Source organism: Chanos chanos, chromosome 4 (genome assembly GCF_902362185.1).
Source record: "Chanos chanos chromosome 4, fChaCha1.1, whole genome shotgun sequence".
Taxonomy (NCBI): Eukaryota; Metazoa; Chordata; class Actinopteri; order Gonorynchiformes; family Chanidae; genus Chanos; species Chanos chanos.
In genome coordinates this window covers 48,586,637-48,612,293 of record NC_044498.1, presented here as the reverse complement: position 1 = coordinate 48,612,293, position 25,657 = coordinate 48,586,637, and the positions used below count along the sequence as shown (strand labels likewise).

The 25,657-nt window shown below is 41.2% G+C and overlaps 1 protein-coding gene across 1 annotated transcript in view; it reads right to left on the bottom strand.

Annotated features, from left to right (window-relative positions):
* Nucleotides 1-24,253, bottom strand: part of pcdh15a (protocadherin-related 15a) — a 168,605-nt gene extending 144,352 nt beyond the window's left edge. The window contains exon 1 of the mRNA XM_030772403.1: nt 24,058-24,253. Coding sequence (XP_030628263.1) covers nt 24,058-24,253 — 196 coding nt within the window. The remainder of the gene's footprint in view (nt 1-24,057) is intronic.
* Nucleotides 24,254-25,657: the final 1,404 nt, after the last annotated feature.

The following is a 25,657-nucleotide window of genomic DNA, read 5'->3' as shown; positions in this document are numbered from 1 at the left end:
AATCTGTAAGAATCTCCGTCACTCTGACAGAGATTTGCAGTGATGTGTATTGTGTGGCCTGTATAAAAAGTACGGGAGCATTAATGACAGCTTGTGGGATAAATTTTCTCTTTTCTTTGTTTTCCTGCTCAGAAAGATGTGACGCTATAATGAAGAAAAGAAAGAAAAAAACATTTAAATAATCTGCACTGTGCATCAAACAAAGAGACTCATTTCAATAAGAGAACAAAGAGAGAGGGAGAGAGAGAGAGAGAGAGAGAGAAAGGGAGAGAGAGAGAGAGAGGGAGAGAGAGAGAATCTGAAGTTGAATTTTAACAATACGCTTACTGTGTACCAGTCACAGAAAAAAAACCCTTAAGTAATGCACAAAACTTAAGTTAAACTATCCAGGTTTGATAAAGCCAGTAAAAAAGAAATGAGTAAATAAATAAACAGATAAACAACTCAGTACGGATAGAGGGAGAGGTAAAGGATGAGAGAGAGTGAGAGAGAACCTAGATGTAAGATGAGGGAGTAGGTTATGAAAGAAAACCCCACTGTATGTTAAAACAAAATCATTCTATGTACAACACAGGGAGAAAACTTTAAAGACTGAAGGGCTCAGAGATGGAAATGTAAAACTCTCTGTGAGGATTGATTAGCATTAGATTTATAGAGTACAGGGAACTCACTCGCTTAAAACAGAGCTCCACTCTGTCCATTCGACACTGGCCAGACCTCTTTAGCTTCTAATAGGTTCAAACAGACTGATTTTACACTATGATCTGTAAATCAGTAAATCATATTTCCAGTCCAGACTCAGTCCAACCAACCAGGGTGTCAGAGATGATAAAATAAAGTAAAACAGAAATGATGGAAAGTGTGTGTGCCTGTGTGTGTGTATATATATATACATACATACATACATACATACATACATACATACATACATATATATATATATATATATATATATATATATATATATATATATATATATATATATATATATATATACTACTGGCTGGATCATAAAGGTTCTGTTATGAAACATATCTCATAAAATGTGATGGTGTTTTTAACAAACACAGACATAGCACAGTCATAGTACAGCATATATCACAGCAAAGTATTATGACTATATAATGAAGAGAGAAAATTAACTGCCAAAATGATCTGCAACGAGCGACAAGGTGTTTGACTTTGCTAGACACTGACTCAAACCAACAGTGAGATGTTTGCTGAGCAAGAGCTATCAGCCTATGGTCTGGAGTGGAACTCTTTTTTTTTTGGCAGTGGAAGCCAGAAACATACAAATCATCTTAATAAGATCATTTAAAAGATTATTTTGAGACTTCATTTTTGAGGCTAAGCAACCATGGAATAAGCAGGATAATACTCGCTGAATGAGTTAATTTGTCAGAAAATACCCCCCCCCCCCCCCGCTTTGGGGTGATTAAAAGCCCCCTTCCGCTTATGTACATCAGTCTGTCAAAGTGTATTTTCTAACAACTGACTCATTAACTGTACATTATACATTACTTACCATATCACGCTCTCTTCATGTGCTCTGTCAAATGACATAATCACATATGCAACATGAGTAGATCTGCCTGAGGCAAAGTCACATGACTCCAGGGCAGGTGTTTCATTACGTCTGATTCAAATGCATGTTATAAAAAGGCAGGATGAAGGTTGGGGTTTTTTTTTTGCCTTCCAGACTCCTGAGGGTGTAGAAGTTTACTCTTGCCCAGTGTTGAGACCTGAGATTGGGACTTAAGGTTAAGAGCTGAGTGACAATGCTAGTGTAAAGAAAACAGATTGAGAAATTAGTTTATTTTATACAGAAGGAGAGGACTTGACTGAATAGGAAGGTTAGACCTTCACCTGCGGTATCAAACACAAGGATATCATTTTAGATTGCTGCTTTTGTGTGTGTGTGTGTGTGTGTGTGTTTGTGTTAGAGATTGTGGGCAACCTATTTCTCTCTCTCTCTCTCTCTCTCTCTCTCTCTCTCACTTTCTCTATGTACATGTATTTTGCCGTGTCGTGTGTGAGTGTGTGTATCTCCTCTTCTCTGCTGGAGCTAATTACAGGTGAAAGGAAAGCTCAAAGATGTTGAACAAAGAGAAGCTGTCAGTCAGCAAATGTATGTACTTTCAGCAGACACTCTGAGAGCCTTTCAACCCTCTCCCATGGCCAAAACAACCGAGTGCTGAAAACCACCGAGCACACTTAGAAAGCCAAACAAGCCCGTCCGTCCACAACCTAATGACTCTATCCAAAAGTCAAACTACTCCAACCAACTCAATCTTTCAGTCAGCTCAGACAGAAAAAGGAAATAAACATAAAAAAAAAAACTAGACCGGTCATCACATCAGAGACTTCTAAACACAGAGTCATTACCTGAGCATCAGACAAACATGCAAAATGAAATGACTCAGCGTTGCCTGAACCACAGAGCAGACCTGAATTCAGATTAGACGTGAAGGTACCAAAAAAAAAGTTCATTTCTGACACGATATTTATTATTCATCACGCTGTCTCATCGTAATGATCAGAGAATATGAGGTAAGGCTGTTTTGATTCATTGCTGCAGTCTGCTGAGGCGGGTGTAAAGATTCTCCCCAGGGTTACGTTTACTGGCACCATCTCTGACTGTCATCAGAATGACACTGTGAAGTGTTTCTGAACATCAGCCAGAGAAGAGTCCATTAAGAAAGCCTCAGCTGGACAGAAGGGTAGAAGACAGAGGGTGTACATCGAAGACGGCACACGCGGACAGTATTACAGGCGCAGTATGCACAGCAAACAGCTCTGGCAAAGGGCACAGGGAAAAACGCACTTAAAACAGAACGAGCAGACAAACAACACTCCGAAAGACACAGCACAAACTGACGTCGCACCGAACAGACGACGCAAACTGACGTTAGCCCAAACAAACTGTACAAACAGACAAAACCTGTAACGATAGACAAAAACGTCGCTTCAAACAACAGCACAGATAAAACATCAACCCAGACAGAGGACACAAACAAAACAACATTCCAAACAAACAGCACAAACCGATGTTACTTCAAGCAGAAAGTACAGACAACACTCCAAGTGGAAGACACAAACAGCACTTCAAGCGAAGAGCATAAACAAACAAGCCCTGCACACAGCACAGACAAGACTCCAGACAGAACAGACCTCACCTCAAACAGGTACAGATAAGCACGACTCTACACGGAACCCACAGGAAGACAACATTCCAGAAGCAGCACAAAAAAAGACAACACTCCAATCAGATGTCAAGCACAGACACCGCTCTGAGCGAAACGGAACAATAGACCCCTCGTAACAGATGCCAAAGACAGACAACACCCCGAAAAGACTGCGCGAACAAGCAACACTCTATACAGAATGTATGGAGAAAATAAAAATGCAAAAATCCTAACAGATGGCTGAGCCAAATAGCACTACAAACAGAAGGTATAGAGAGTAAACACTGCTAACAGAAAACATAGAAAGGCAACAGTCCAAACAGTTAACACAAACATACAACACTCCAAACAAACAGCTCAGACAAAACGCCAGCCAAATGCTCATGATCAGAGGCTGGGGGAAAAAAAAAACTATCCAGACTAAGGATGCAAATAATGAGCAGAAAAATCCAATTATTCATACGCATCCCACTATTAAAAGAGATTTGCACTAAAGATAATGAACAAAAACACTCTAACAATAAAACAATAAAACGCTGTATAATGAGCGTGTACAATATACTGAAAGTATTTAAAACGAAAAAAAGCACAACTAGTAGGATAGCATGTAAGAATAAGAAAAAAATGCTTCTATTTATGTAAGTATGTATGAATGTATATATGAATTTATTTATTTTTCTTGTTCTGTTCCAAAGAATCCAATTTGGCCCCCCCCCCCCTTTTTTTTGAAGGATGGTATGAGTATGCTTTGTTCTGCATTTCACAGATGACGCAAAAGAAGTTTGCTCACCCCGCTTCGAGAAGCATCACACTCAATAAGGACCCGGAAACCGCAGCTGCATAGACGATGGTCCTTCAAGCTCGCTAAGTGCGGCAAGTCATTCACTGGAGTCAGCTGCTTTTCAAAGAAACGAAGACTGACCTGAAAAGTCTAGCACATACACACACACACACACACACACACACACACACAAAAACCGTTCCTCAAGAAGTCCTGACGGCGGGTTGCCGTTTCCTTCGCTTTGTCCTCTTGCGTGCCCTTACATTTTTAAGCGCTGGTGACTGACACGGGATCAGTTGTGAGGGAGCGAGCGGTTGCGAGGAGTCGATTTGTGCTATGCAACCCGGAGTCGCAAAATATGCAGCGGCGAAAAGCATCTCGAAACAATACAACTTTTGTATGGTCCGTTCAGAGCGTTTATCTCTTCAGCCGGTCTTTGTTTATTGGACTGGAACCGTTATTAAGCAAACCCAAGGACATGTAATAAGTACAACATAACACCGAGTACAAAAAGTCGTCCTCTACTCGTCTTAATTGTCTGAGTGGGACGAAATATTATTGCTGAATAAGAAGTCAGTGCAATATGAAATACACGTTTGACCTGGATAAGAAGTTCGTATTTTGTTACTTCCCCTCTCTCTTTCCCTCTCTCTCTCTCTCTCTGTCTCTGTCTCCCTCTATTTCTCTAAAACATTTCACATTTCACATCTTTTACCCCAGTGACTCCCTTTAATCTAGCCTCAATCCCTCTCTCCTGGTCCGTCTATCTCTCTAATCCTTTACTAACCTCTGGATTGTTAAGAGAGAGAGAAAGAGAATATGTCCTGATTGACTATCTGTGGTTTTCTGTGAACTCAGCACTGTAAAGAAGAGAGGAATACACTGTAGACCTCACAACTCACCAATGAAAACACAACTCTCAAAAAAAAAAATCACTAAAATCGACAAACGGAGAAATCCTCCACATTTTTTCAAACTGATCTCTTACACCCACTAAGGCGTCCAGGGCAGTTTCCATAAGCGAATATTTAAAAGATTCTTCATACTGTATGTACGAGGTCCCAACCCTTCATAAACAGCAGTCATAAAAAAAACAGTCTTATCCATGTATTTACAAGATCATATGAGCTTCACGAGACAAGCTAGCATTAATAAACCTCTAGCCCCTGCTATCAGAGCAGTTGTAAATCTCCCAACAGCAGCTATGCTGAATCCTCATGCTCAAAATAGCAAATTACTGTCTACAGATAACGGAAGGAGAGAATTTAGAGCCACATGCTAAGCCTGAAGTACTTCACAACAGAAATATCTATTTCTCTCAAGGTCTCCATATAGAACCCTCAAATGAAAATATAGCTTGAAAATGAAAACAAATCAGGCTTATGTGACGTGAAGGGTTAACCGCATGCATCCATTTAGTTCTTTTAAGTGTCTCGTCATTTATTGAAATCAGTGCATCAGTATTTTGGTAGCGTGGAGAGCTCTATTCTTTTCGATGTGGATTGCTTTTGGAATATGCTTCTTCTTTGGAAATCAATGCCTTCTTGTTTTATCTGCTGCTACACTGAATCTGCACTGTATATTTTATTCATTTTGTCCTTGGGAGGTGGCTCAAACATTAAGCATAAATAGGTAATTATATGTTCCCCAGCAATGAGAGATTGACAGCTACTGGAGTTCTTACCTTAGCTCTGTGTCTCTCGGTTCACATGACACTGATCAGTATCATATTCAGCATCTGGAGACAGAAAAGAGAGAGAGAGAGAGAGAGAGAGGGGAGAGAAAGAGGATAGAAAGAGAGGGAGAGACAGAGACAGAGAGAGAGACAGAGAGAGAGAGACAGAGAGAGAGAGATTACTATAATCCCCCCAAATGAATGATGAGAAGTGCTACTACCCTGGTATATATATAATCGGCATAAATATTTGCAATATTTATGGAATTTGTTTCATTTGTAAAAAAATGCATTGTAAGTGCTGAATTGAACAGTGACTCTCAGGAGAAAAGCAAATACACATATATGTCTTTAAAGAGCATTGGGCCTCAATAAGCAGTAACATAAAGTTTCAAGAGACCATGGCATAGATTCCACAGGCAGCTGGAACATCACAGGGCCTGGAACAGTAAATCTGAAGTTCCACCGCAAGTTTCAAATTACGATTTAAGTGATCCACAATTATTTTCTTCACAGAGATCACAAATCAAGGCAATCGCGCACACCGTAAATTTGCTTTTCCTTCTATCCCAGCACACGTAAGCTAGGAGGGAAACATATGCAGTTCGTAGTCTGCGATTCACACAGGATGGAGGGGCAATTTAACGGGCAGGTGTAAAAAAAAAAAAAAAAAAAAACAGCTAAAAACAGCCAAATTTAAATAACAATTCAACTCAGCTGAAGGAAATTCTCCACCTCAGCAACACTGTCTCAGTCACTGTTCTGTCATTTCCCAGAAGCCATTGCTTGGGCTGAGATCTGCTGACTGAAACAGCCGTGGCGTGTGGCTGTCATCATTTTAATTCTCATCAAACCATCAAACCATTCACTAGCACAATAGCCTCATCCCTGGGACCGCTGGTGCACTGTCGATAGGATTACCGTCGTGCCTGAAGAGATCACATCACTTCCATCAGAATAGAGATACCGCACCGAGGGACAAACCATTCACCAAGAATAGTTTCTGTATTTCATAGCATTTATGTTAACCTCTCTGGGGTTGAGTGGATGACAGAAAAAAAAAAACTCACACAACACCGTAAGCGAACCGCCAGGAACCTTTGCTATAGAAAGCGACTACTCAAGCCCACATGTGCACGCCACACTTAATCTGGTTAAAAGATTTTATTTTTCTTCTACTGCTCAGTATACCACAGCCTGTTTTCTTTTTTCTCTCTCTCTCTCTTTTTTTTCTGCACTAGTTAATTTGGTAGAGATGTATTTGTTTATACGCCGTGAGACGACTTTGGTGTTTCTCTTCCCCGTGAAGTTCTCAGCGGGCTGATCTAGATGAAAGTGCCTACTCAGAACCTCGATTGATGTTCGCAGTCAGTTGCTTCACAGTCCCGCATCAGTTTTGGCTTGCGCCAATACACAGGCATCGCATTTGAAAGAGTGTGTGTGTGTGTGTGTGTGTGTGTGTGCGTGCGCTCTCCGACGACGCTTTGCTTTAGATTACCAAGCCTTTCCTTCAGACATTGCCTTCGCCACTGCTCTTTAAGAAAATAGATTAAAACATCTTTTTCATTAAAGTTTACGGGCAAAGGCTCTTGGCAATAACTCCTCTTTCAAAGTAACTGAGATCTCTTGCTCTAGCTACGGTATAGTGAAAGCAACACTTACCCAGGTCTGCATGGCATTTTAATACACTGCTCTTCACAAGACGTGGTTGTTAAATGCTAAATTGATCCTGGAACGACACATCTATGGAAGAATTCTTCATGCAAAAGTCACAAAAAAAAGACACTTTCACACAGTCCTGAGTGTGCATAAATATAAATCATACGACATGTGATGCTTTAATGGGGACATTTCCTGGTCCCCACAACTTCGAATGTTTGTTTTTTTTTTTCCATTTATTTTCTTTACAGTATTGCTAAAACAAAAAGTGTCTAACTGTTTGTTTGGGTTGGCTTAAAGTTAGGGCTGGGATTACAGTTAGGGTTTGGTTATTATTCTTTAGTTACCAGAAAATGTGAGTCAATGGGAATTTCTCACTAAGATATGTATACACATGTGTGTGTGTGTGAGTGTGTGTGTGTGTGTGTTTATTTCCAGAGAGAATTCATTAAACCAGTAGGTAGAGACAGAGGATGATGATTGACTGTAGTTCCCAAGTGCTGTTCACACATTCTTCACCAGGACTACTTTAACAATGGGCTTCACCATCGGCAATATGTTTCCTAATGGAGTGCAGTCAGGCATAACATGCAAAGTACAACTCAACACATTATCAATAAGAAAAAAAAACATTCACCTGAGTGTGGTTATCATACAAATTAACTACCTATTAGACTACCATGAGGGAACAGCCTGGAGTGCTTATACTTTTCTCCTCAATTAAAGTTACATACCAATCTCTCTCTCTCTCTCTCTCTCTCTCTCTCTCTCTCTCTCTCTCTCTCTCTCTCTCTCTCTCTCTCTCTCTCTCTCTCTCTCTCTCTCTCTCTCTCTCTCTCTCTCTCTCTCTCTCTCTCTCTCTCTCCCCCCCCTCTCTCCCCCCCCTCTCTCTCCCCCAAAGTGCATAAGAATCAAATGCTGACGCATTACCATCTCAAGAACAGAAAAACACGCACCCGACAACATCAATTCATAGTCCCGTTTTTAATGCAGGTAAGGGGTTTTGTCACGTTTCGTAATAATGAATTCTGAAAACGAATTGGCATTTCAGGTAATAATCTATGGCATTTATGTGCACTCCATTTATTCAAATGTATTAAAAAGAATTCAAGGTGGGGCTTTTTTTTTCTTTCTTTCTTTTTTTTTTTCTCTTTGTATTGTTCCAGAGAATGGGACTAACGACACAGGCATGTTTTCACACTGAGCTAATATTGGATTCCATAGCGACTCTGCAGGGGGCAGGGATTTGCATGCATTAACCACGTATGGCTTAAGTAGGATGTGTGTTTGCGGATTTATTACAATTAATTATTCAAAGATAAATTACTTTGGTTAATTGAGTAAAGTAGGGTGTCCAATTTGTGTGAGATGGATTTCAGATGTGGTATCTTTATACAGTGTGTGTGTGTGTGTGTGTGTATGACAGAGAGAGAGAGAGAGAGAGAGAGAGAGTCACTAATTCACCTTTTCACAAAGCAGGCATGGATATCACCCAAATTCCCACACTAACTCTATTATATGTCTCAGTCCATCTCACATAAACTATCAACATCATCATCATAGTTACTGCCAAACCCTTATTCTTTCTCACTCAGCGCAGATATTGTGTATACTGACAACTTTATGACATGGCTTTATGGATGACTCAGCATAAAGAGAAGAGAGCTTCACTGACAGTAAAGTGGGGGGGGGGGGGGGGGGGGGGGGGGGTTCCAGTCATTGATAAGTCCGGAAACCTCTTTTACCCCTCCGTATCCGAGAGCAAAAAGTGTTTTTTTTCTTTTTGTTTTTTTTTTTGAGTTCATGCTCTAAAATATATGTGAAGGGGTTTGATGTCATATCCGAATGACACAGAGCAGACCAAAGCACCACCATTTCTACCATGCATCCACTCTCTGTTAAGCTCGAGTGCTCTAAAGGCCAATACACGTATTTGAGGGGCTCTCTCACTCTCTCTCTCCTTTTGAAGGAAAGGGGGGGGGGGGGGGTTCCAGTCATTGATAAGTCCAGAAACCTCTTTTACCCCTCCGTATCTGAGAGCAAAAAGTGTTTTTTTTTTCTTTTTGTTTTTTTTGAGTTCATGCTGTAAAATATATGTGAATGGTTTGATGTCATATCCGAATGACACAGAGTAGACCAAAGCATCACCATTTCTGCCATGCATCCACTTTCTGTTAAGCTCGAGTGCTCTAAAAGCCAATACACGTATTTGAGGGGCTCTCTCACTCTCTTTCTCCTTTTGAAGGAAAAGGCTAAAGAAAGTGCCCTAATGCAACTCACTCTCAAACTTCACACAGGCTCCTCCAAGTCTCCCCAAGTTCCTGCTCTCTGGAAAAGAACTGGGAATGTCTCTCCCCTAGGAGCCTTGTAGATTCAGACGCTGAGACGAGTGGGGAATATAGTAACTTATTGTTTAGCACATCAAAGGACGAAGAGGAAAGGAAGAAATGGAAAGAGGGCGGGGAAAACGATAGAGAGAGAGAGAGAGAGAGAGAGAGAGAGAGGGAGGGAGAGAGAGAGAAGGAGAGTTAAGCATGAGACATGCTTCAAATGCACGTGGTTTATGCTTACGCAGCATCCAAACCACAAAATGCCGCAGTGGCTCCATTGAGTCCCAAAATCGGGCGGCTCCAGTGCGGTCAGCAGCCAAAGCTGGAGTTATTTATGGACCACTGAAGGACAATAACGTCTCCAATGCTTCCGCCTGATTTAGACCTCCACCTTGGCTACAGTGATGCCGTTTTGGGACTTTTAAGACTTTACATGCTCTGAATTAATGAACTCACATCTCACTAGCTTAACCAAATTTTGAAGTATGTTGAACAATGTTAGAATTTAATTTTTTTTCTTTTTCTCTCAGACATTCATTGCCTCAAATTCCAAATTCCTTATCATTCTTTCGAGTTTATCATAAATATCTGGAAAAAAAAAAAAATAAGCGATTTTATCAGGTGTTTTGGAGATCTACACCTGGAAAGAGTTCAGTTTTCAGTAAATTAAAGATGACGAGCCTATTCATACAATATTAAAGTGACGATGTTAATATGGAGGCAGTGAGGCTTTCGAGCATATGGCTTTGCTATTTTTGTTCTGCGTTTTATTTATTTATTTAATTTATTTTTTCTTTCGACATGAGAATCAAGGTTTCCAGGCTTACAACCTATTTATGCATTGAAGAATCCGCCAGAGAGACCAACATCAAACTCAGAAAACACATGTTCTCCTGAGGAGGGTAACGCAAACAGACAACCACAGTATCGCAGCACTGTGGCTAATCAGCAAGCCACGCTGGAGCTGCTCTGACAGGACCCACGTATCATAGCCTCTCGGCTTTCTCCGCTACTCACGGCTCTCCAAATGAAACATGACATTCAATGAAAAAACATAAATGCTCTTATTTCATATTCACCATTCTGGGTGGGGGGAGGGGGGCTCGCCCTCCGGTGACTGTGAAACGGATCAGTCCTTTCATGTTGTGAAAACAGTGTTGTAAAAGTGCTTCCGAACCCCTTTGCAAGTCAAAGCTTAACCTAACGGAAGCACAATGTGTTAGCCTCTTCTTTTTTGTTTGTTTGTTTGTTTGTTTGATAAGACGATAAGGGAGAGACACCGGAGAAACGGTTCTTACCTGGTGGGGAGCATAGTGCCCCCCCCCGGGGCAGAGCAAGCATTTCAGGCCTCGCTCTTTAATTTGAGCCTCTTCCGCTCTGATCCTTTTCAATCAGAGTCCGTTTGACTGGAGTTCAGACTCCACCAGCTGTTCCAGTCTAATTTGGTTCAGCCATCGGGTCAAGCCACACGCTGTGCTCTGTTCCCTCTGCATTTCCCAAAATGTAGCACCAGATAAACTCTCTGTAACATATAAGCCATCTCATTCCTCTGTTTTTGCCCAAAATACATTCGGCTCAGGTCATGATACTGAAAAAAAAATGAGCTGCTACAGTTTATTTTTAATGCAAAAAAAGGAGAAAAAAAAAATCAATGAATTAAAAAAAAGAGACCAGATGCTAAGATTATCACAAAAAAGGCCCAAGAGTCATTACATGAACATATAATTATCATAAAAATAGAACGATACTAAAGGGATAGGAAAAAAAAAAAAAACCCAGAAACAAACCAAAATGTCTGCGTGTGTGAAACTGATTGAGGCCATATATGTTATGAGGAAACCAGATAAAACGCTGTGCGCTCCCTCTAGAAAACCAGTTAAGTCTCCTTGAGACACTGTCTTCCCCAGAACAGCATTTAATCGGATTTGTTCTATAAATTGGTTTGAGTGGGTCTTCTGGTCACTTTTAGAGTAATTGAAATGTACATCTCAAAGGGAATTGAGCAATTAATATTCAAAGCCTTTTGATCAGACAAATATAGTGTTAATTTAGTATATTCTACAAGAACTGCTTAGTCTATGTACTCCATGTCACTTATCTCCACTTCACAAGAATATCCACGCTAGCATATGATCCTGTGTTGCTGTTTTAATTTTTTTTTTAATTTCATCTTGATAATGTGACCATCGTATTTATGTGAGTTGGATCGGAGTTGGATGGGTGTGACTTCCAGAGAAAGGGATGCATGAGCAGGAGTTTGGCGCAAAAACGTTTCCCCTAGTGAAAACGTCTGCGGTGGGAAGATAATAGAGAACTATGGGAGCCATGAAGAACCCAACTCCTACGTGTGTAACTACCTTTAAAAAAAGAGAGAGAGAAAAAGGAAAAAAGAGAGACAAAACCTGAGAGCATAAAGAACAAATAAAAAGGATTTGACGGCCTGTAAGAGGAGGGGGCAGTTGAGTCCCCGGAGCGAGCACACGCCATACATGGCCTCCCACATCGCACGTTTTCTTAGCACCGCGGATGTTTTAGTACATTGCATGTTTTCGTAGCACCGAGGATGTTTTAGTACATTGCATGTTTTCTTAGCACCGAGGATGTTTTAGTACATTGCATGTTTTCTTAGCCCCGAGGATGTTTTAGTACATTGCATGTTTTCTTAGCACCAAGGATGTTTTAGTACATTGCACGTTTTCTTAGCACCGAGGATGTTTTAGTACATTGCATGTTTTCTTAGCACCAAGGATGTTTTAGTACATTGCACGTTTTCTTAGCACCGAGGATGTTTTAGTACATTGCATGTTTTCTTAGCACCGAGGATGTTTTAGTACACTGCATGTTTTCTTAGCACCGAGGATGTTTCAGTACATTGCACGTTTCCTTATCACCGAAGATGTTTTAGTACATTGCACGTTTTCTTAGCACCGAGGATGTTTTAGTACAGAGGTCATATTCTGTGTAACATGTAGCACAGACACTCACCTCTACATTCCAAACAGATGTCTGATATTGACATCAGAGCAAAATCTTCACATGCGCAAAGCAAGGGTGAAGGCAATGAATTGGCAAAACATTAAAAAAAAAAAAAAATCAGTACATTTTAATCCACTGTGCTTCACCCTAAGGATGCGTTCTAAAGAAAGAAAAAAAAATCAGCATTAACTATGTTGGATATGAAGATTGACATTATGAAAAAAGGAGGAAGAATCATCAGTTGGGTACATTTAATTTCGCTTATGATTATTTCCATTCCTCCTGCACAAAATAACTGTGTCTCTGTAATAAGCTTTCTCTCCCCTTGTGAGTGAGCTCATCATATGTAAATATGAAATTCACTCATAAAGCCCGCGGAGCTTGAGACATCAACAGGGTACACTCCTCTAATCATTATGAAAATATTTTACAAGGGACACATTGCAGTGCGAACTGTTCCCTTTATCTTTGCTGAGCTGTGTTTTTTTGTTGGGGTTTTTTTTTCCTTTTTTTTTTTCTCTTTTTTTGGGGACATCCCCGGGCTAGAGGGATGTTTGAAACAGTGACTGTACCTCACTTTTTTTTTTTTTCCTTTTATCTTCCTCTGGTGCTAGTTGCTGCTACTGCTTGTTTGAAGAACGCATATCAAATATCACATTATCCAAGCCATATTTGCTGTTAATTAAAGGGACTCCTTTGCCGAGTACCGCCAGCATGCTACAGGGGTGAACATGCCAGGCCACACCATTCGACACGCTACAAAGAAAGAAGCCAGCTCTGTTACCACACGCACGTCACACTTTGATTGGGCCTCGCGTTTCTGAAAGCCAATTATGTTAACTCTGAGTGTCCTGCCAATGAAACTGACTTTTACAGCAAAAAGGGCTGCTACATTTTTAAAGCTAAGAGTCATTGAACCCTCACCGAGAAACTGGCATTTTTTTCCATTTATCTGAACCAGTGCCTGCAGCCTAGCATTCTGTAAGATTATTCACTGTCCACTAGTTAAGCCAATTAAGGTTAATTACTCATTCAGTCTTGAGAAATAATGCTCAAATATTTCTAATGAGATTTTCCTGAATTGTGTTATGGCACTGCATTGGAGACAGTACTCAACTTATTCAGTTATGCTACCGGGTGCCTGGCTGCTTATAGCTAGTTAATCAGATGTAAATTAAACATCATTCTCCTTCCCAGATCTAGCATGCACTTAGCATACTTAACACAGACACTATGCAAAGCAACTCAGGAGACATCATTAGAGTACAACTACACCACATGACCGGTTCACACTCCTCTGTGAGGTCATGTTCTGAGTCCAGTCAATCTTTTGCTAAACACACAAGTTCAAATCTTTGGCATTACTTGTGTTGGTGTGACAGTATTGCTATGAAAGTGAACTTACTCAGTTTTATTTTGTAGAATGGTAAGTCCTAAGAGACCAAGATAAGGTAATCAATACCGAGAAAGTTTATTGAAAGAATTAATAGCAAGAAATTATTATGCCATTGTGCAGCAACTGGTGCAGTAATTATCAAGTAAGTTAAAAGAACGTCAGTTAGAATAAGTTGTAATAATAAGTAATTAGTTTAAACCAATGGCGTGTAATTAAGAAGTCATAAAAAATGGCAAAGGCAATTATATGTATTTATTTATTACTAATTTTGATCCTGAACCATTTAGAAGAAATATTTAGTACTTAGTAGGCAATTACACAGCAATAAGCATTATAATAAAAAAAGTCTTCGTTTTGACGTAGTTGTAAGATATTAGAAGAGAAATTAATTTTGAACTTAAATATAAAAATAAATATACAAAGCGCTCATGAGCTACCATTTAGAATGTATAATCTCTTATAATGAACTATTATGATGAGAAAAATGGAGTGAGAATGTCTTCACTCAATTACATACAGTCATACAAAAAAAAAAATTCAGATGATGACTGTGTTTGTATAGTTAGTATTAAAAGAGTTTTGTTTGGAAACAGGCTCTGTTACACAGTGCTATTGCTGAAGTAGCTTCAGTAAACAGAACTATGACTGAGTGAGTAACATAGGGGGACAAGAGAACACAGCGCACATGATTTGTAATTGAATTAATCTAATACCCAAAGGATGTACCCAAAGGCATTTGCTGTATCATATAATTGAAAATTAAGTTGCAGCTCATTAAAGAACACAAAATCCAATACGCTCTACAGTTTTGTACAAATTGCTCATATATTCGTTTATTGTGTTAGAGACACTGTTACAGCTGACCATGCAGATGCAGTTGTGTTCGCTTGCCGATAAGAGACGTGAATTGCACATCAATCAATTATTACAGCCAAACCCGATCAAAAGATCACAGTCGCTTCTCAGTCTCTCAGACTCTGTTGTCTCACCATCATTCTTGAACGTGAAAAAGAAGCTTGGAGATCTTTTTTTTTCTATTTCTTCTTCTTCTTCATTTTTTTTTCTCTTTAGCCTCCGGCCTTAAGAAAAGGCAGCGATGGGTTTGAATGCCCTACCAAACTGTTCATTCATCACATTAACACACACACACAGGCTGACACTTTTTCCCCCTTCTTTCTCTCCTCCTCCCCACCCCCAACAAAATCCATCCACCACGTAAGGTCATCTCAAGACAGAGGTGGCAAACTCATATACGCTCCATTCATTAACAAGCCCTATCTGTGGTAATGGTAGGCGTCATGGTTAATATATTCTAATGGGCCGTAAAAGCCATTGAGCTGCTTTCCGTTTGAGAAGAGCCAGCCGGCGAAAACGCCACTTCAAGCACCAGGAGACGGCCGAGACTACCGACTATTAGAGGCATGAGCGGCCTCAAGTATTCAATAACAGTAATCAAGTCGGTCATGAAAAATAAGCAGATAAATGAATGATGACTTCGGCGAGAGGAGAGTGGAAAGAAGAGGAAAGATCTCCATCAGAAACAGACACAGGCCATCAGCTGGGAAAGACGCCTGTGGATATTACATCTGATTTTTCAATTGGCAATAGCTGTGTTTCACAAAATATTGCAGAAGTAATGTTTTTTTTTTTTTTGGGCAGTGGATAGAACTTGAATCAGATGTATAGTATGAGGAATGTTATTGGAAGGAATGCGTTGTAATGAAATATTACAGAGATCTTTGTCTCGCCTTCTTGAAATGGCCATTTAAAGCTGCTGCTTGTTTGAATAGAAGACAAATTCTAACCTCTTTTTTTTTTAAGTTTAATGAAACCAGAAATTCACTCTTTTTAAATGTTTGGCAGGGTAAAATGGATGATGATGGTACACAAACCCAAAGATCATTGTCGTTGTGATAAACAACACAACCTACTATGACACATCAATGACATTGCTTAAGAAAATGAGTTCTTAAGGTACACAACATGTTACACAACGAGTACCATACCTGTGAAAATAAGCTACAAATTTATGCATGAATGCAGAAGGATGCCTTCCTGGGCCACACCCCACTGAGCCCTGGAGAGAGAACTGTAAAGTGGAGCCTTGTGTTTGGCTAGCATATACGGGCTACATCTTTCCAAATGGTAACAACAGAAAACTCAACTCTCTTTTTCTTTTATGAAGTACAGAATTAAGAAAAAAAACCCGACAATAACTATGTCCAACAACTGACTGGATTTACATGCTACAAAACCACAATTTTACCTGATAAAATGACAGCTACGTTTTTAAACGTCGGGTCGAATCTCCGTCGTATATTTGGCAAAGATACAAAATGACAGAAATTACGCCGTCACTAACTGAGGCGTACGAATCAATTAGCCGTCACTGCCATCATCATCATCCTTATAATCATGAACCATATTTATCCATCAATCGCAGATTCAGCAGTTATGAGAGTTCCTACTGTAATTACATGACTTTTTTTTTTGTGTGTGTGTCATAAACGTCTGCGTGCAGAGGCTCCATTAAGGACAGCAGAAGAGCCATGCATCTCACCACCGTGTCGTCTTAATGTACCAAACATCTGACAGAAGCGGAAAATGGACACCTGGCCCCCCCTAATAAGCAAGCTCTCTGCCATTAGTGCTTTTAATGGGAGCTTCTCTCTGTTCTGCCACAGAGCTCTTGAAACAGATGACAGTTTCTATTCATTCCACAAAAAAAAAAAAAAAAAAAGAAAACCTCAACAGCGTAAAATTTTCAGCCACGGTTTTCAGCGTCGCCCCTTACCCTACGCCATCTCGGCTGACTGAATGAGTCAGGGGTTTGATGGTTGATGGGATGGTTAAAACATGTGCGCCAATGCTGAATGAACTAACATACCTCATCCGATGGGTCCCCAATGGGCTATAGGAAAGCTACCGTAATTGTATGGTCAGAATCTGCTTAGAGACTTAAAGTCAGATTTAGGAATGCACATCCTTTTACATATTGTCAGTACAGATCAGGTTATATCATTTATGTTCACTGATTTGTCCTTTTTTTTGACCACTGCACACTGTTCACTTGTGTTAAAAATATATAACATGTGAGATTACCTCTGCATCATACTTTACTAAGCCTTGGCCTGTGAAGGCATAAATATACAGTACTTACACAGTGAAGACATCCCACTTCAGCATCATCCTGGTACATAAAACAATTATATTAACATTTATTCAGAACGTATACAAAACTTAGACCACCCAATGTTTATTGGGAACATCACATCTTCCTGCTTTCCGAGGACACAGGATGCACCGTCCCATGCATTTAAATCCATGGCATCTCTGTAGGGAGAAGCTATTGTTTGTTCTAGACAAACAGTCCTTGGCAAATACAAACAAGAGCAGGCACATACTGTATCCACATTATGTACCAAGAACACTCCAAGTGTCAGCAATTTATTTGTCAAAGCGATTGCCTTAACCCAACCCGCACGGCGTTAAATGCATTCTGAGTTTCAGAGTGGTGCCAGTAGGTAACTGCTTTTCTGTCTGAGAGACAGAGAAAACTCTCAACAGTGAGTGAAGTGCTGTGCGCTGACTGATGGCTCCTAAGGGAGCTTGGAGGGAAAGTAGTCAGATATTCTGACTGTCCCTTTTCCTGCTTTCCAACATTTACAGGCTAAATCGGCTTTTCTGGGACAAAAGTGCTGACTGCCCCTGATGGACATAGAGCCAGTCCTCATCTGCACACACACGACTGCTACGAAGTGACATTAAACAGCTAAAGCAGCTTTAAACACACACACACGCACACTCCCACAGACACACACACACACACACACACAGGCACACTCCCACAGACACACACTCAGAGAAGTGCTGACCAAGGAGGGAGAAAAAAAGAGGGATTTTTGAAGGCGTTAAGACAGAGGGGAAGAACTCTTCACTAGTGCAAAGTGCATGACCTAACTCATCCAAAAGTTATGCTTATTCCCCTTATCTGTCAGAAATAATAACACACACACACACACACACGCATGCATGCACACAGACTGTTAACACGGTCAAACAAACACGCACATAAACACATTCAGATACATACACACATGCAGGGCAGTCCAAGCTAAGACTGTGTCTTCATTTACACTAAAACACACACACACACACACACACACACACACACACACACACACACAAAACTATGCACAAAAACTTACCGTTATGAATTCATAGATCTCACCCTAATTAACACGGACACACTACACTCCCCCTAATTAACATAGATCATAATCTACATGCACTACCCACACACTAGCAATAAAGCTTCAGCGGTGTGTCTGTGTCAGCGTGTGTCTGTGTCAGTGTGTGTGTGTGTGTTTGTGTGTGTGTGTGCGTGCATGTGAGTTTGTGTGTGTGTCAGTGTGTGTGTGTTTGTGTGTGTGTGTGCGTGCATGTGAGTTTGTGTGTGTGTCAGTGTGTGTGTGTTTGTGAGTGTGTGTGCGTGCGTGTTCGCGTGTGTGTGGGTGTGCATGTGCGCCTGTGCGTGTGTGTGCGTGCTAGCGTGTGTTTGTGTGCGTGCGTGCGTGTGTTTTCGCCCACTGTAATGGCGAAGGCTGTTTAATGAAAGCCACTCACTGGGCTGCGTGTTGAAGAGCTCTTTCATTCTCCTGCTGCTTGGGCTTCCAAAAGCAACAGAACGCAGCACTTCTCAAAATGTCAGCATGTCAGAGCAGGCTTTGATAAAGGCTACACTCTCCATGTTGCGCTGCATCCTGTTGCGTGCTTTTTTAACTGTTAAATGTCATCTTTGCGCATTGTGGGTTTTTTTTTTGTTTTTTTTTTGTTTTAACTTCCCATACACTTCTTGATCTGGAGAGCGCTTTGAACACTGAGCAGAGACCCAGTGGTTTAGGATGAAACGAAAAAAAAAAAAACACCACCACACGGCCGAGGCCTTTCGTGCTTAGTCTCATATCTCCGCTCATTGGCAGGGCGACCAGATGCCACCCACGCGTGTTCTAGTCGTGTCCGGCCAACGGGTCAGACGCTCTTCTCTGCTTAAGGGCTGAAGTTGTTGCCTATCCAGAGCCGTCGTAATGCATTTTATTGCCAAAATCCCTGGAGGTGAGCCTGTCGGCTGTCCTTTTTTTTTTCTCTTCAGGAGAAAGCCTGGTTTCAAGCTTGAGGGAATCTTTTGCAAACGGCACGCTGAGTTAATGAGAACGGGGGTTTGCACTGTGCCAAGCAGCTTTGGCTGTAAAGACAGATGCATAGTTTTCCTCACTAAGTAAGAGTAGAGTGCCTAACAGCTACAGCACTGCGAATATCCAAATGCACCTTGATGCCTGCTGGATTACCATACTTGACACTGCTCTCTCAGATGAATACGTCTAAGCACATATATTAGCATACATGTGTTCAAGCACAACACTACACAAACACATGCACAAACACACACTTTGACAAATGAAATACTCACATAGCTATAGAGAAAATAAGAGAAAAGGGAGGGGGAGGGGGAGAGAGAGAGAGAGAGAGAGAGAGAGAGAGAGTGAGAGGAGGTAAACAGATCTATGTGTGTATTTTCAGGTGAGGGTAAATGTTTACATAAAAATCTCTTTGCACTGTATTGGATTGGATTGAATTGGATTGGATTGGATTGGATTGGATTGGATTGGATTGGATTGAACTGAACTGAACTGAACTGAACTGAACCGAACCGAACTGAATTGAATTGATTTGAACTGAATTGAATTGAATTGAATTGAATTGTGTCACAAATAATCAACACATAAAAACTGTCTTTCTTCCCTTCTCTATCTTTCTCCACAACTCTCTCTCTCTCTCTCTCTCTCCTCCTTCCTCACTCTGAGCTTGGGAACATGAATTAGAATGCACAGATTAGCGTCAGGGCAGATTTGCATATTAATGAGTCGTTTAAAATCCGTTTGTTAGAGCTTAATGCCTCTGAAACACATTTCATAGGGCAAATTATCAACAACATTTTACATTCACACAACTAATCACCAACAATATTTATATTCACAGTCATTCATGTCTGAATGGGGCTTTTCCTCTATAAATATTCATGATCTACTGTTGTATCCTAAATGATATACCATATTTCATATGCATCCTTCATTAAAACCCCAATAATTTACTTACATAATGATAAGTCATGATCTCTGAATGAGTAATTTAGTGTTTTTTGTTTTGATTCATCTTTTGATTATGACATGTGTTTGGTTTCTATACCTGTTGCAAAGCAGTGCAGTTAAAAGTATAAACCTGTCTGGTGTAATGCAGGTGGTGATGAGGTTGCTGTGTGGATAATTAAGACTAGCATTAGAACAAGCTTTCACACCCTGACCCACATACACACACACACACTCACAGCTAAAGCTAATCCCTCGGTATTACCGTCAGCATGCTCTCATGCTGCTGACAGACATACTAAGCACAGGACATAACTCACCAAAGTACAAGATCCAGCCAAACGCAATCTGATTACAGAAATCCAAACACACATACACAAACTTGCAGGAATATGTTATTTTAAACACACCTCTCTCTCTCTCTCTCTCTCTCTCTCTTTCTCTCTCTCTCCCTCCCTCCCTCCCTGTCCCTCTCTCCCTCTCCCTCCCTCCCTCCCTCCCTCTCCCTCTCTCCCTCTCTCTCTTTCTTCCCCTCTCCCTCTCTCTCTCTCTTTCACACACACACACACCTGCTATAAACATGTCACTGGAGACAGATGCCATGACAGCACTCTAAAACTCCATAAGATCTGCTAGCATATGTTAGTGCTAGCAGATCTCTCTCTCTCTTTCTCTCTTTCTCTCTCTCTCTCTCTCTTTCTCTCGCAGAAAGAAGCATATGATGTTGATATCACCTCTCAAATCCCTGTTTTCTTCACTCTGAATTTGTATTCCAGTGCTCTAATGCTATCAAAGGTTCAGTGGCATCAATCAAAAGAGAGAGAGAAAGAGAAAGAGAGAATGTGTGTGTGAGTGTGTGTGTGTGAGAGAGAGAGAGATGACTTATTCTTCTCTCATTCCCTCTGTTCTGTTTCTGTGCGTGTCCATCAGGCACATACTACTCCCTCATTCTCTTTTTGCTCTTGTACAGTTGGGAGTCTCTAGATATCTCTTCCCTTTGCTTTCTGACATGCCCCTCACCACAAAAACCCATTGTGTTTATTATCCACTGCCCTCATGAGAAAGCTCATCTGATCTAATTTAGTAACACAGTATCCTTTCTGCCTATCTCCACGATCACTCCTCTAAAGATCAAGTCCCTCATCCCCTGTCTCCTCTCAGTGTCAGCAAGGTGTAGCGCGCACACACACACGCACACACAGAGAGAGAGAGAGAGAGAAAGAGAGAGACAGCATGTGAAGGTAAAAGCCACCTTAAGCTGTGATTCTTACAGTATAATGGACTCAGAGAACACCATGAGAATAGGTCACAAACCAGAAAACTTCTTCATTGTCAGTAACACACACACACACACACACACACACACTCAAACGCATGCGCACACAGACACACACGCAACAGGACATGAATCACAAGCTTAGTTTATCTCTTCTCCATGCATATTACCCTGCAGTTGGCTTTCTTAGAAATCAATTTCATCAGTGGAAATCACCCCTAAAACAGAAATATTATCATATCAACATCTCCCTCCCACCCTTCTCTCTCTCTCTCTCTCTCTCTCTCTCTCTCTCCCTCTGTGAGAGAGGGAGGGGGAGGGGTGGGGGGGTAGGGAGAGGGTGATTGTGTGTTTATACCCAAAGCCAAATGTATTCCTTGAGAGCCTGTGAGAGTGTAGGCTATATGGTGATTTATCATGAAAGAGGGATTAAGTGTGTCTATGAAAGAGAGAGCATAACTCACTGCATGACTGGGAACCAAAACCTCATCCTCACACTATGACCATGTAGAATGTGCTAGAATACTCCACCAAGCTAATGGGCCTTGACCAAGCACATTTACACACTGCTGTCAACATCAAAAATTATAAGACACCACAGGGAGAGAGGAAAAGAGAGAGAGAGAGAGAGAGAGAGAGAGAGAGGGAGAGAGAGAGAGAGAGAGAGAGAGAGAGAGGGAGGGAGAGAGAGAGAGATATTTTAATATGAAATTCACAGGCCCACATTTAGCCCAAAGGGAACCAAAAGATTCTCAAATGCAGGACTGTTTGATTGGAGGAAACAGACATACTCCTCTGTTCCTGTGTGAAGCCTTAGCTTTAATTGCTTTTCAGCCATTAACTTCAAAGACCGTCAAAGACACGAGTTTCCAAGTTTGGTCCCTTCCCTCGCACACACACACACACACACACACACACACACACTTTAAAACCTCTCTTATTAATGACCTCTCGAGAGGCGAGAGACACTTTTAATGTTCTCTGCAAGTGCTGAACAGTCAGCATGACAAAGCTACAAACCTTACAGAGGAAAACACAGATTAAAATCAGAGGCACAACAACCTGAGGCATCTTTTCACAGAGGTCTTAGTGAATTACATTATAGACCGACACTATGTTTTATTGTGACTGAGAAACCAGGACAGTGCGAGTTCAAATCCCAGGCATAATGGTTCGACACTGCGCCGAACGTCAAAGCCACTGCAGAGCGTCAGCTGAACATCTAAACGTAAACGCAGTATGATTCTTTCTACGTTCTTTAGCTCCAAATACCTCATCATCTGAGAGAATAAAGACATCGTTTCGTCCATGCAACTGACACGTTTCAAGTTTTATACCCATATTATTTTTTGTCCACCTTTACACAACGCAGCGTAAAAACACGGGCACGACGTAAAAAAAAAACCCGTGCTCATACTAACACCGGCCTCAGAAACTTTCCTCTATCACGGGAGCGCTCACCAAACCGTCTCATAAAAGGTCTACTGTTTCCAGGCATTAAATCAGCGAGGGAGGAACAGCTGATGCAGTGGATTTGGGCTGAGAGTCCATCAGTCTGATGGATCTGCTGCTGGAGACCTTCGTCTATGAGGAGTGACGTGGAGCTGATGCGGCCAGGCCCGGTGAAGCGGCGGCCTGGCTGTCCAGAGGAGGTGAAACTCCCCGCAGCAGGGGCGGCAGGAAAACAGAACAGAAAGGAGTAAATGAGGGAAAGCCAGGTGTCAGCGATATTTCTCTTATTGCTTTGATAGAAGATGGAGTGTGTGTCCAGATGACAAAATTTAAGAGCACACACACACACACACACACACACACACAAACACACAGTTTGTTTTGTCAGCCCTGGTTTGGAGGCTCATGTCCATCAAACACCTTAGACAACAATTTGCTACTCAGTCACTCTCTGCTCCTTTCATGCATACATACAAACTAACAAACACAAGCTACAATACACACACACACACACACACACAAACACACACACACACACACAAACACACACACGTGCACATGTGCACACGCACGTCCACACACACACACACACACACACACATTATTTGTAGTAATGGAATTAGTTGTAGATTTCATAAACAGCACAGAGGACTAATTCTCCTTCTGTCAAGGCTCACTGCCCCTGACCTCATTACACACACACACACACACACACACACAGGCATTTCCACAAATATCTTAGATGAGAGAAGAGGATCTGATTTATTGTGTGAAAAGTCTAAGGAAAGCTTCACATTTTTTGGTGCTCTACCGAAAAAGATTACTGGACACTAGATCAATATTTTTCACATCTGAGAAAAGTGGAATTGAGGGGAAGACAACACCTACAAATGGGAGTTACCATAACCAGAGGCAAGCTTTACAAGTATGTGTGTGTGTGAGTGAGAGTGTGTGCATGCTTGAGTGTGTATGCGTGCGTGCATGTGTGTGTGTGTGTGTGTGTGCGTGCATGCGTGCCTTTGTTATGTTTGCTTGCTTAAATGTACACTTTCTGAAATTTGGCAATGTTGTGTCCCCTAATGCATGAAATCTCAAGTGTATGTCTTTTTGCACTGCAATTTATATCTGTACATTTCTCCTTGTGTGTGTGTGTGTGTGTGTGTGTGTGTGTGTGTGTGTACGTGTACTGACATATCTCTTGAGACACAATTTGTTTTCTCGCTCATCCATGGAGGTAAAGCGTCCACAGATGTACTGCTGTGATAAATCCACGTGCCTCTGCGCTGTCGGCTCTGTTTCCCTCCTCTGGGGGAAAGCCAGGGATTCTCTGCACTCCTCTGTAGCCACGTCTGAAGAGATGACGCTATTGAGAGCCATGGCTCTGATCAGAGGGTATATTGTAACGGCAGAATGGTATAAACCCCACATCATCTAGAGATACAGTTTAAACTGTCCAACTCTCCAATGTTACTTTATCTCAGCCTGCTCCCAAATCAGCTTATTGCCTTCTGATTTAATTGTTAGCAAGCATCTTCTTTCAAATCCACTTGAAAGACATTATGTCCAAGGCTTTGTTTTGTTTTGGGGTTTTTTTTTGTTAATATTCAGTGATGTTTGTTATGGGTAAGTGCAAGGAGACTCTTGTGACTGTTCTGGGATCAGATGAAGTTGTTGTGCAGGAGAAATAGATTTTCTGCCCCAGTCAATACTCTCCACCTCCGGGGACTCCTCAGCCCCGGCCTTGACTTTGAGTCTGTACGTACGCTGTTCCTGCCTGCCTGACCAATTAGAGTGCCCTGTGATGCCAACACGTCCGACAAATGGCTAGACATTACTGAAAAAACAAAAACAAACAACAACAACAACAAAAACCTCCCAGAATAACAAACGTGCACCCCCGGCCTCCACAACGAGATCACCCCCATGTTGCCCATCTTCTCCCGCCTTAACAAATCTCCTAAATCAATGTCCCTAACTTGACCTTTGTGCGGTGCGACAGGTTAAGTCGATTTGATAAAATACTTTCTGCTTTATCCGTCACTTTACGCAGATGAAGAGAAGACTTCTACGCTTCGGATTCCATGGAAGAAAATCCTCTGAAACTGGTGTTTGAAATCTCAATCAGTGTCTCAGAGAAAACTGCTGAGAATCTGGAGACGATGTGTATTAGATTAGGCGTTTATTAGATGTTTATCTAGATTGACTTTTAGAAGGACACTTACGCTAAACGTAGGAACGAGAAAAGGGCTGTTACTTTTGACCAGGTTTCCTCTCTTCACAGTCCTAAAAGCGGCTCTTTTTGTCACTTCCTTAAAATAATGAAGTCTGAAACCAGATTTTTTCTTTTTTTTTGCCGTGCTAAGTTCTGTATCTAGAAGCATTCACTTTTCCCTTATTTAGTTCATTATTTTAGCTGGAGAGCAAAGACAAATGCTTCAGTTTTACACCTTTAATACGGTAGAAAAAAGAAAGAAAAAAAGAAAGAAAGAAATGTAGGGGATAAAAGAACTCCACTATTGTGGGAAAAAGTATCTCCTAAACAGAAGCTGTGTGTCAGCAGAGCATGGTCTCACCCAAAGGGGCCCTCTCATTCCAAGCCTATTACTCAGGTCCCAAACAGCCTTAGCGACTGTCATCTATATCCTCAAATAGCCAAAAGCATGCCTGCAAAGCTAAGACATTTTCAGAGAGCAAATGTTCTTGGAGCTGTGCAATGGCCTTAGAAAAATATAATATTTTTAGTTGTGCTTATATGTATATGTGTGTGTGTGTGTGTGTGTG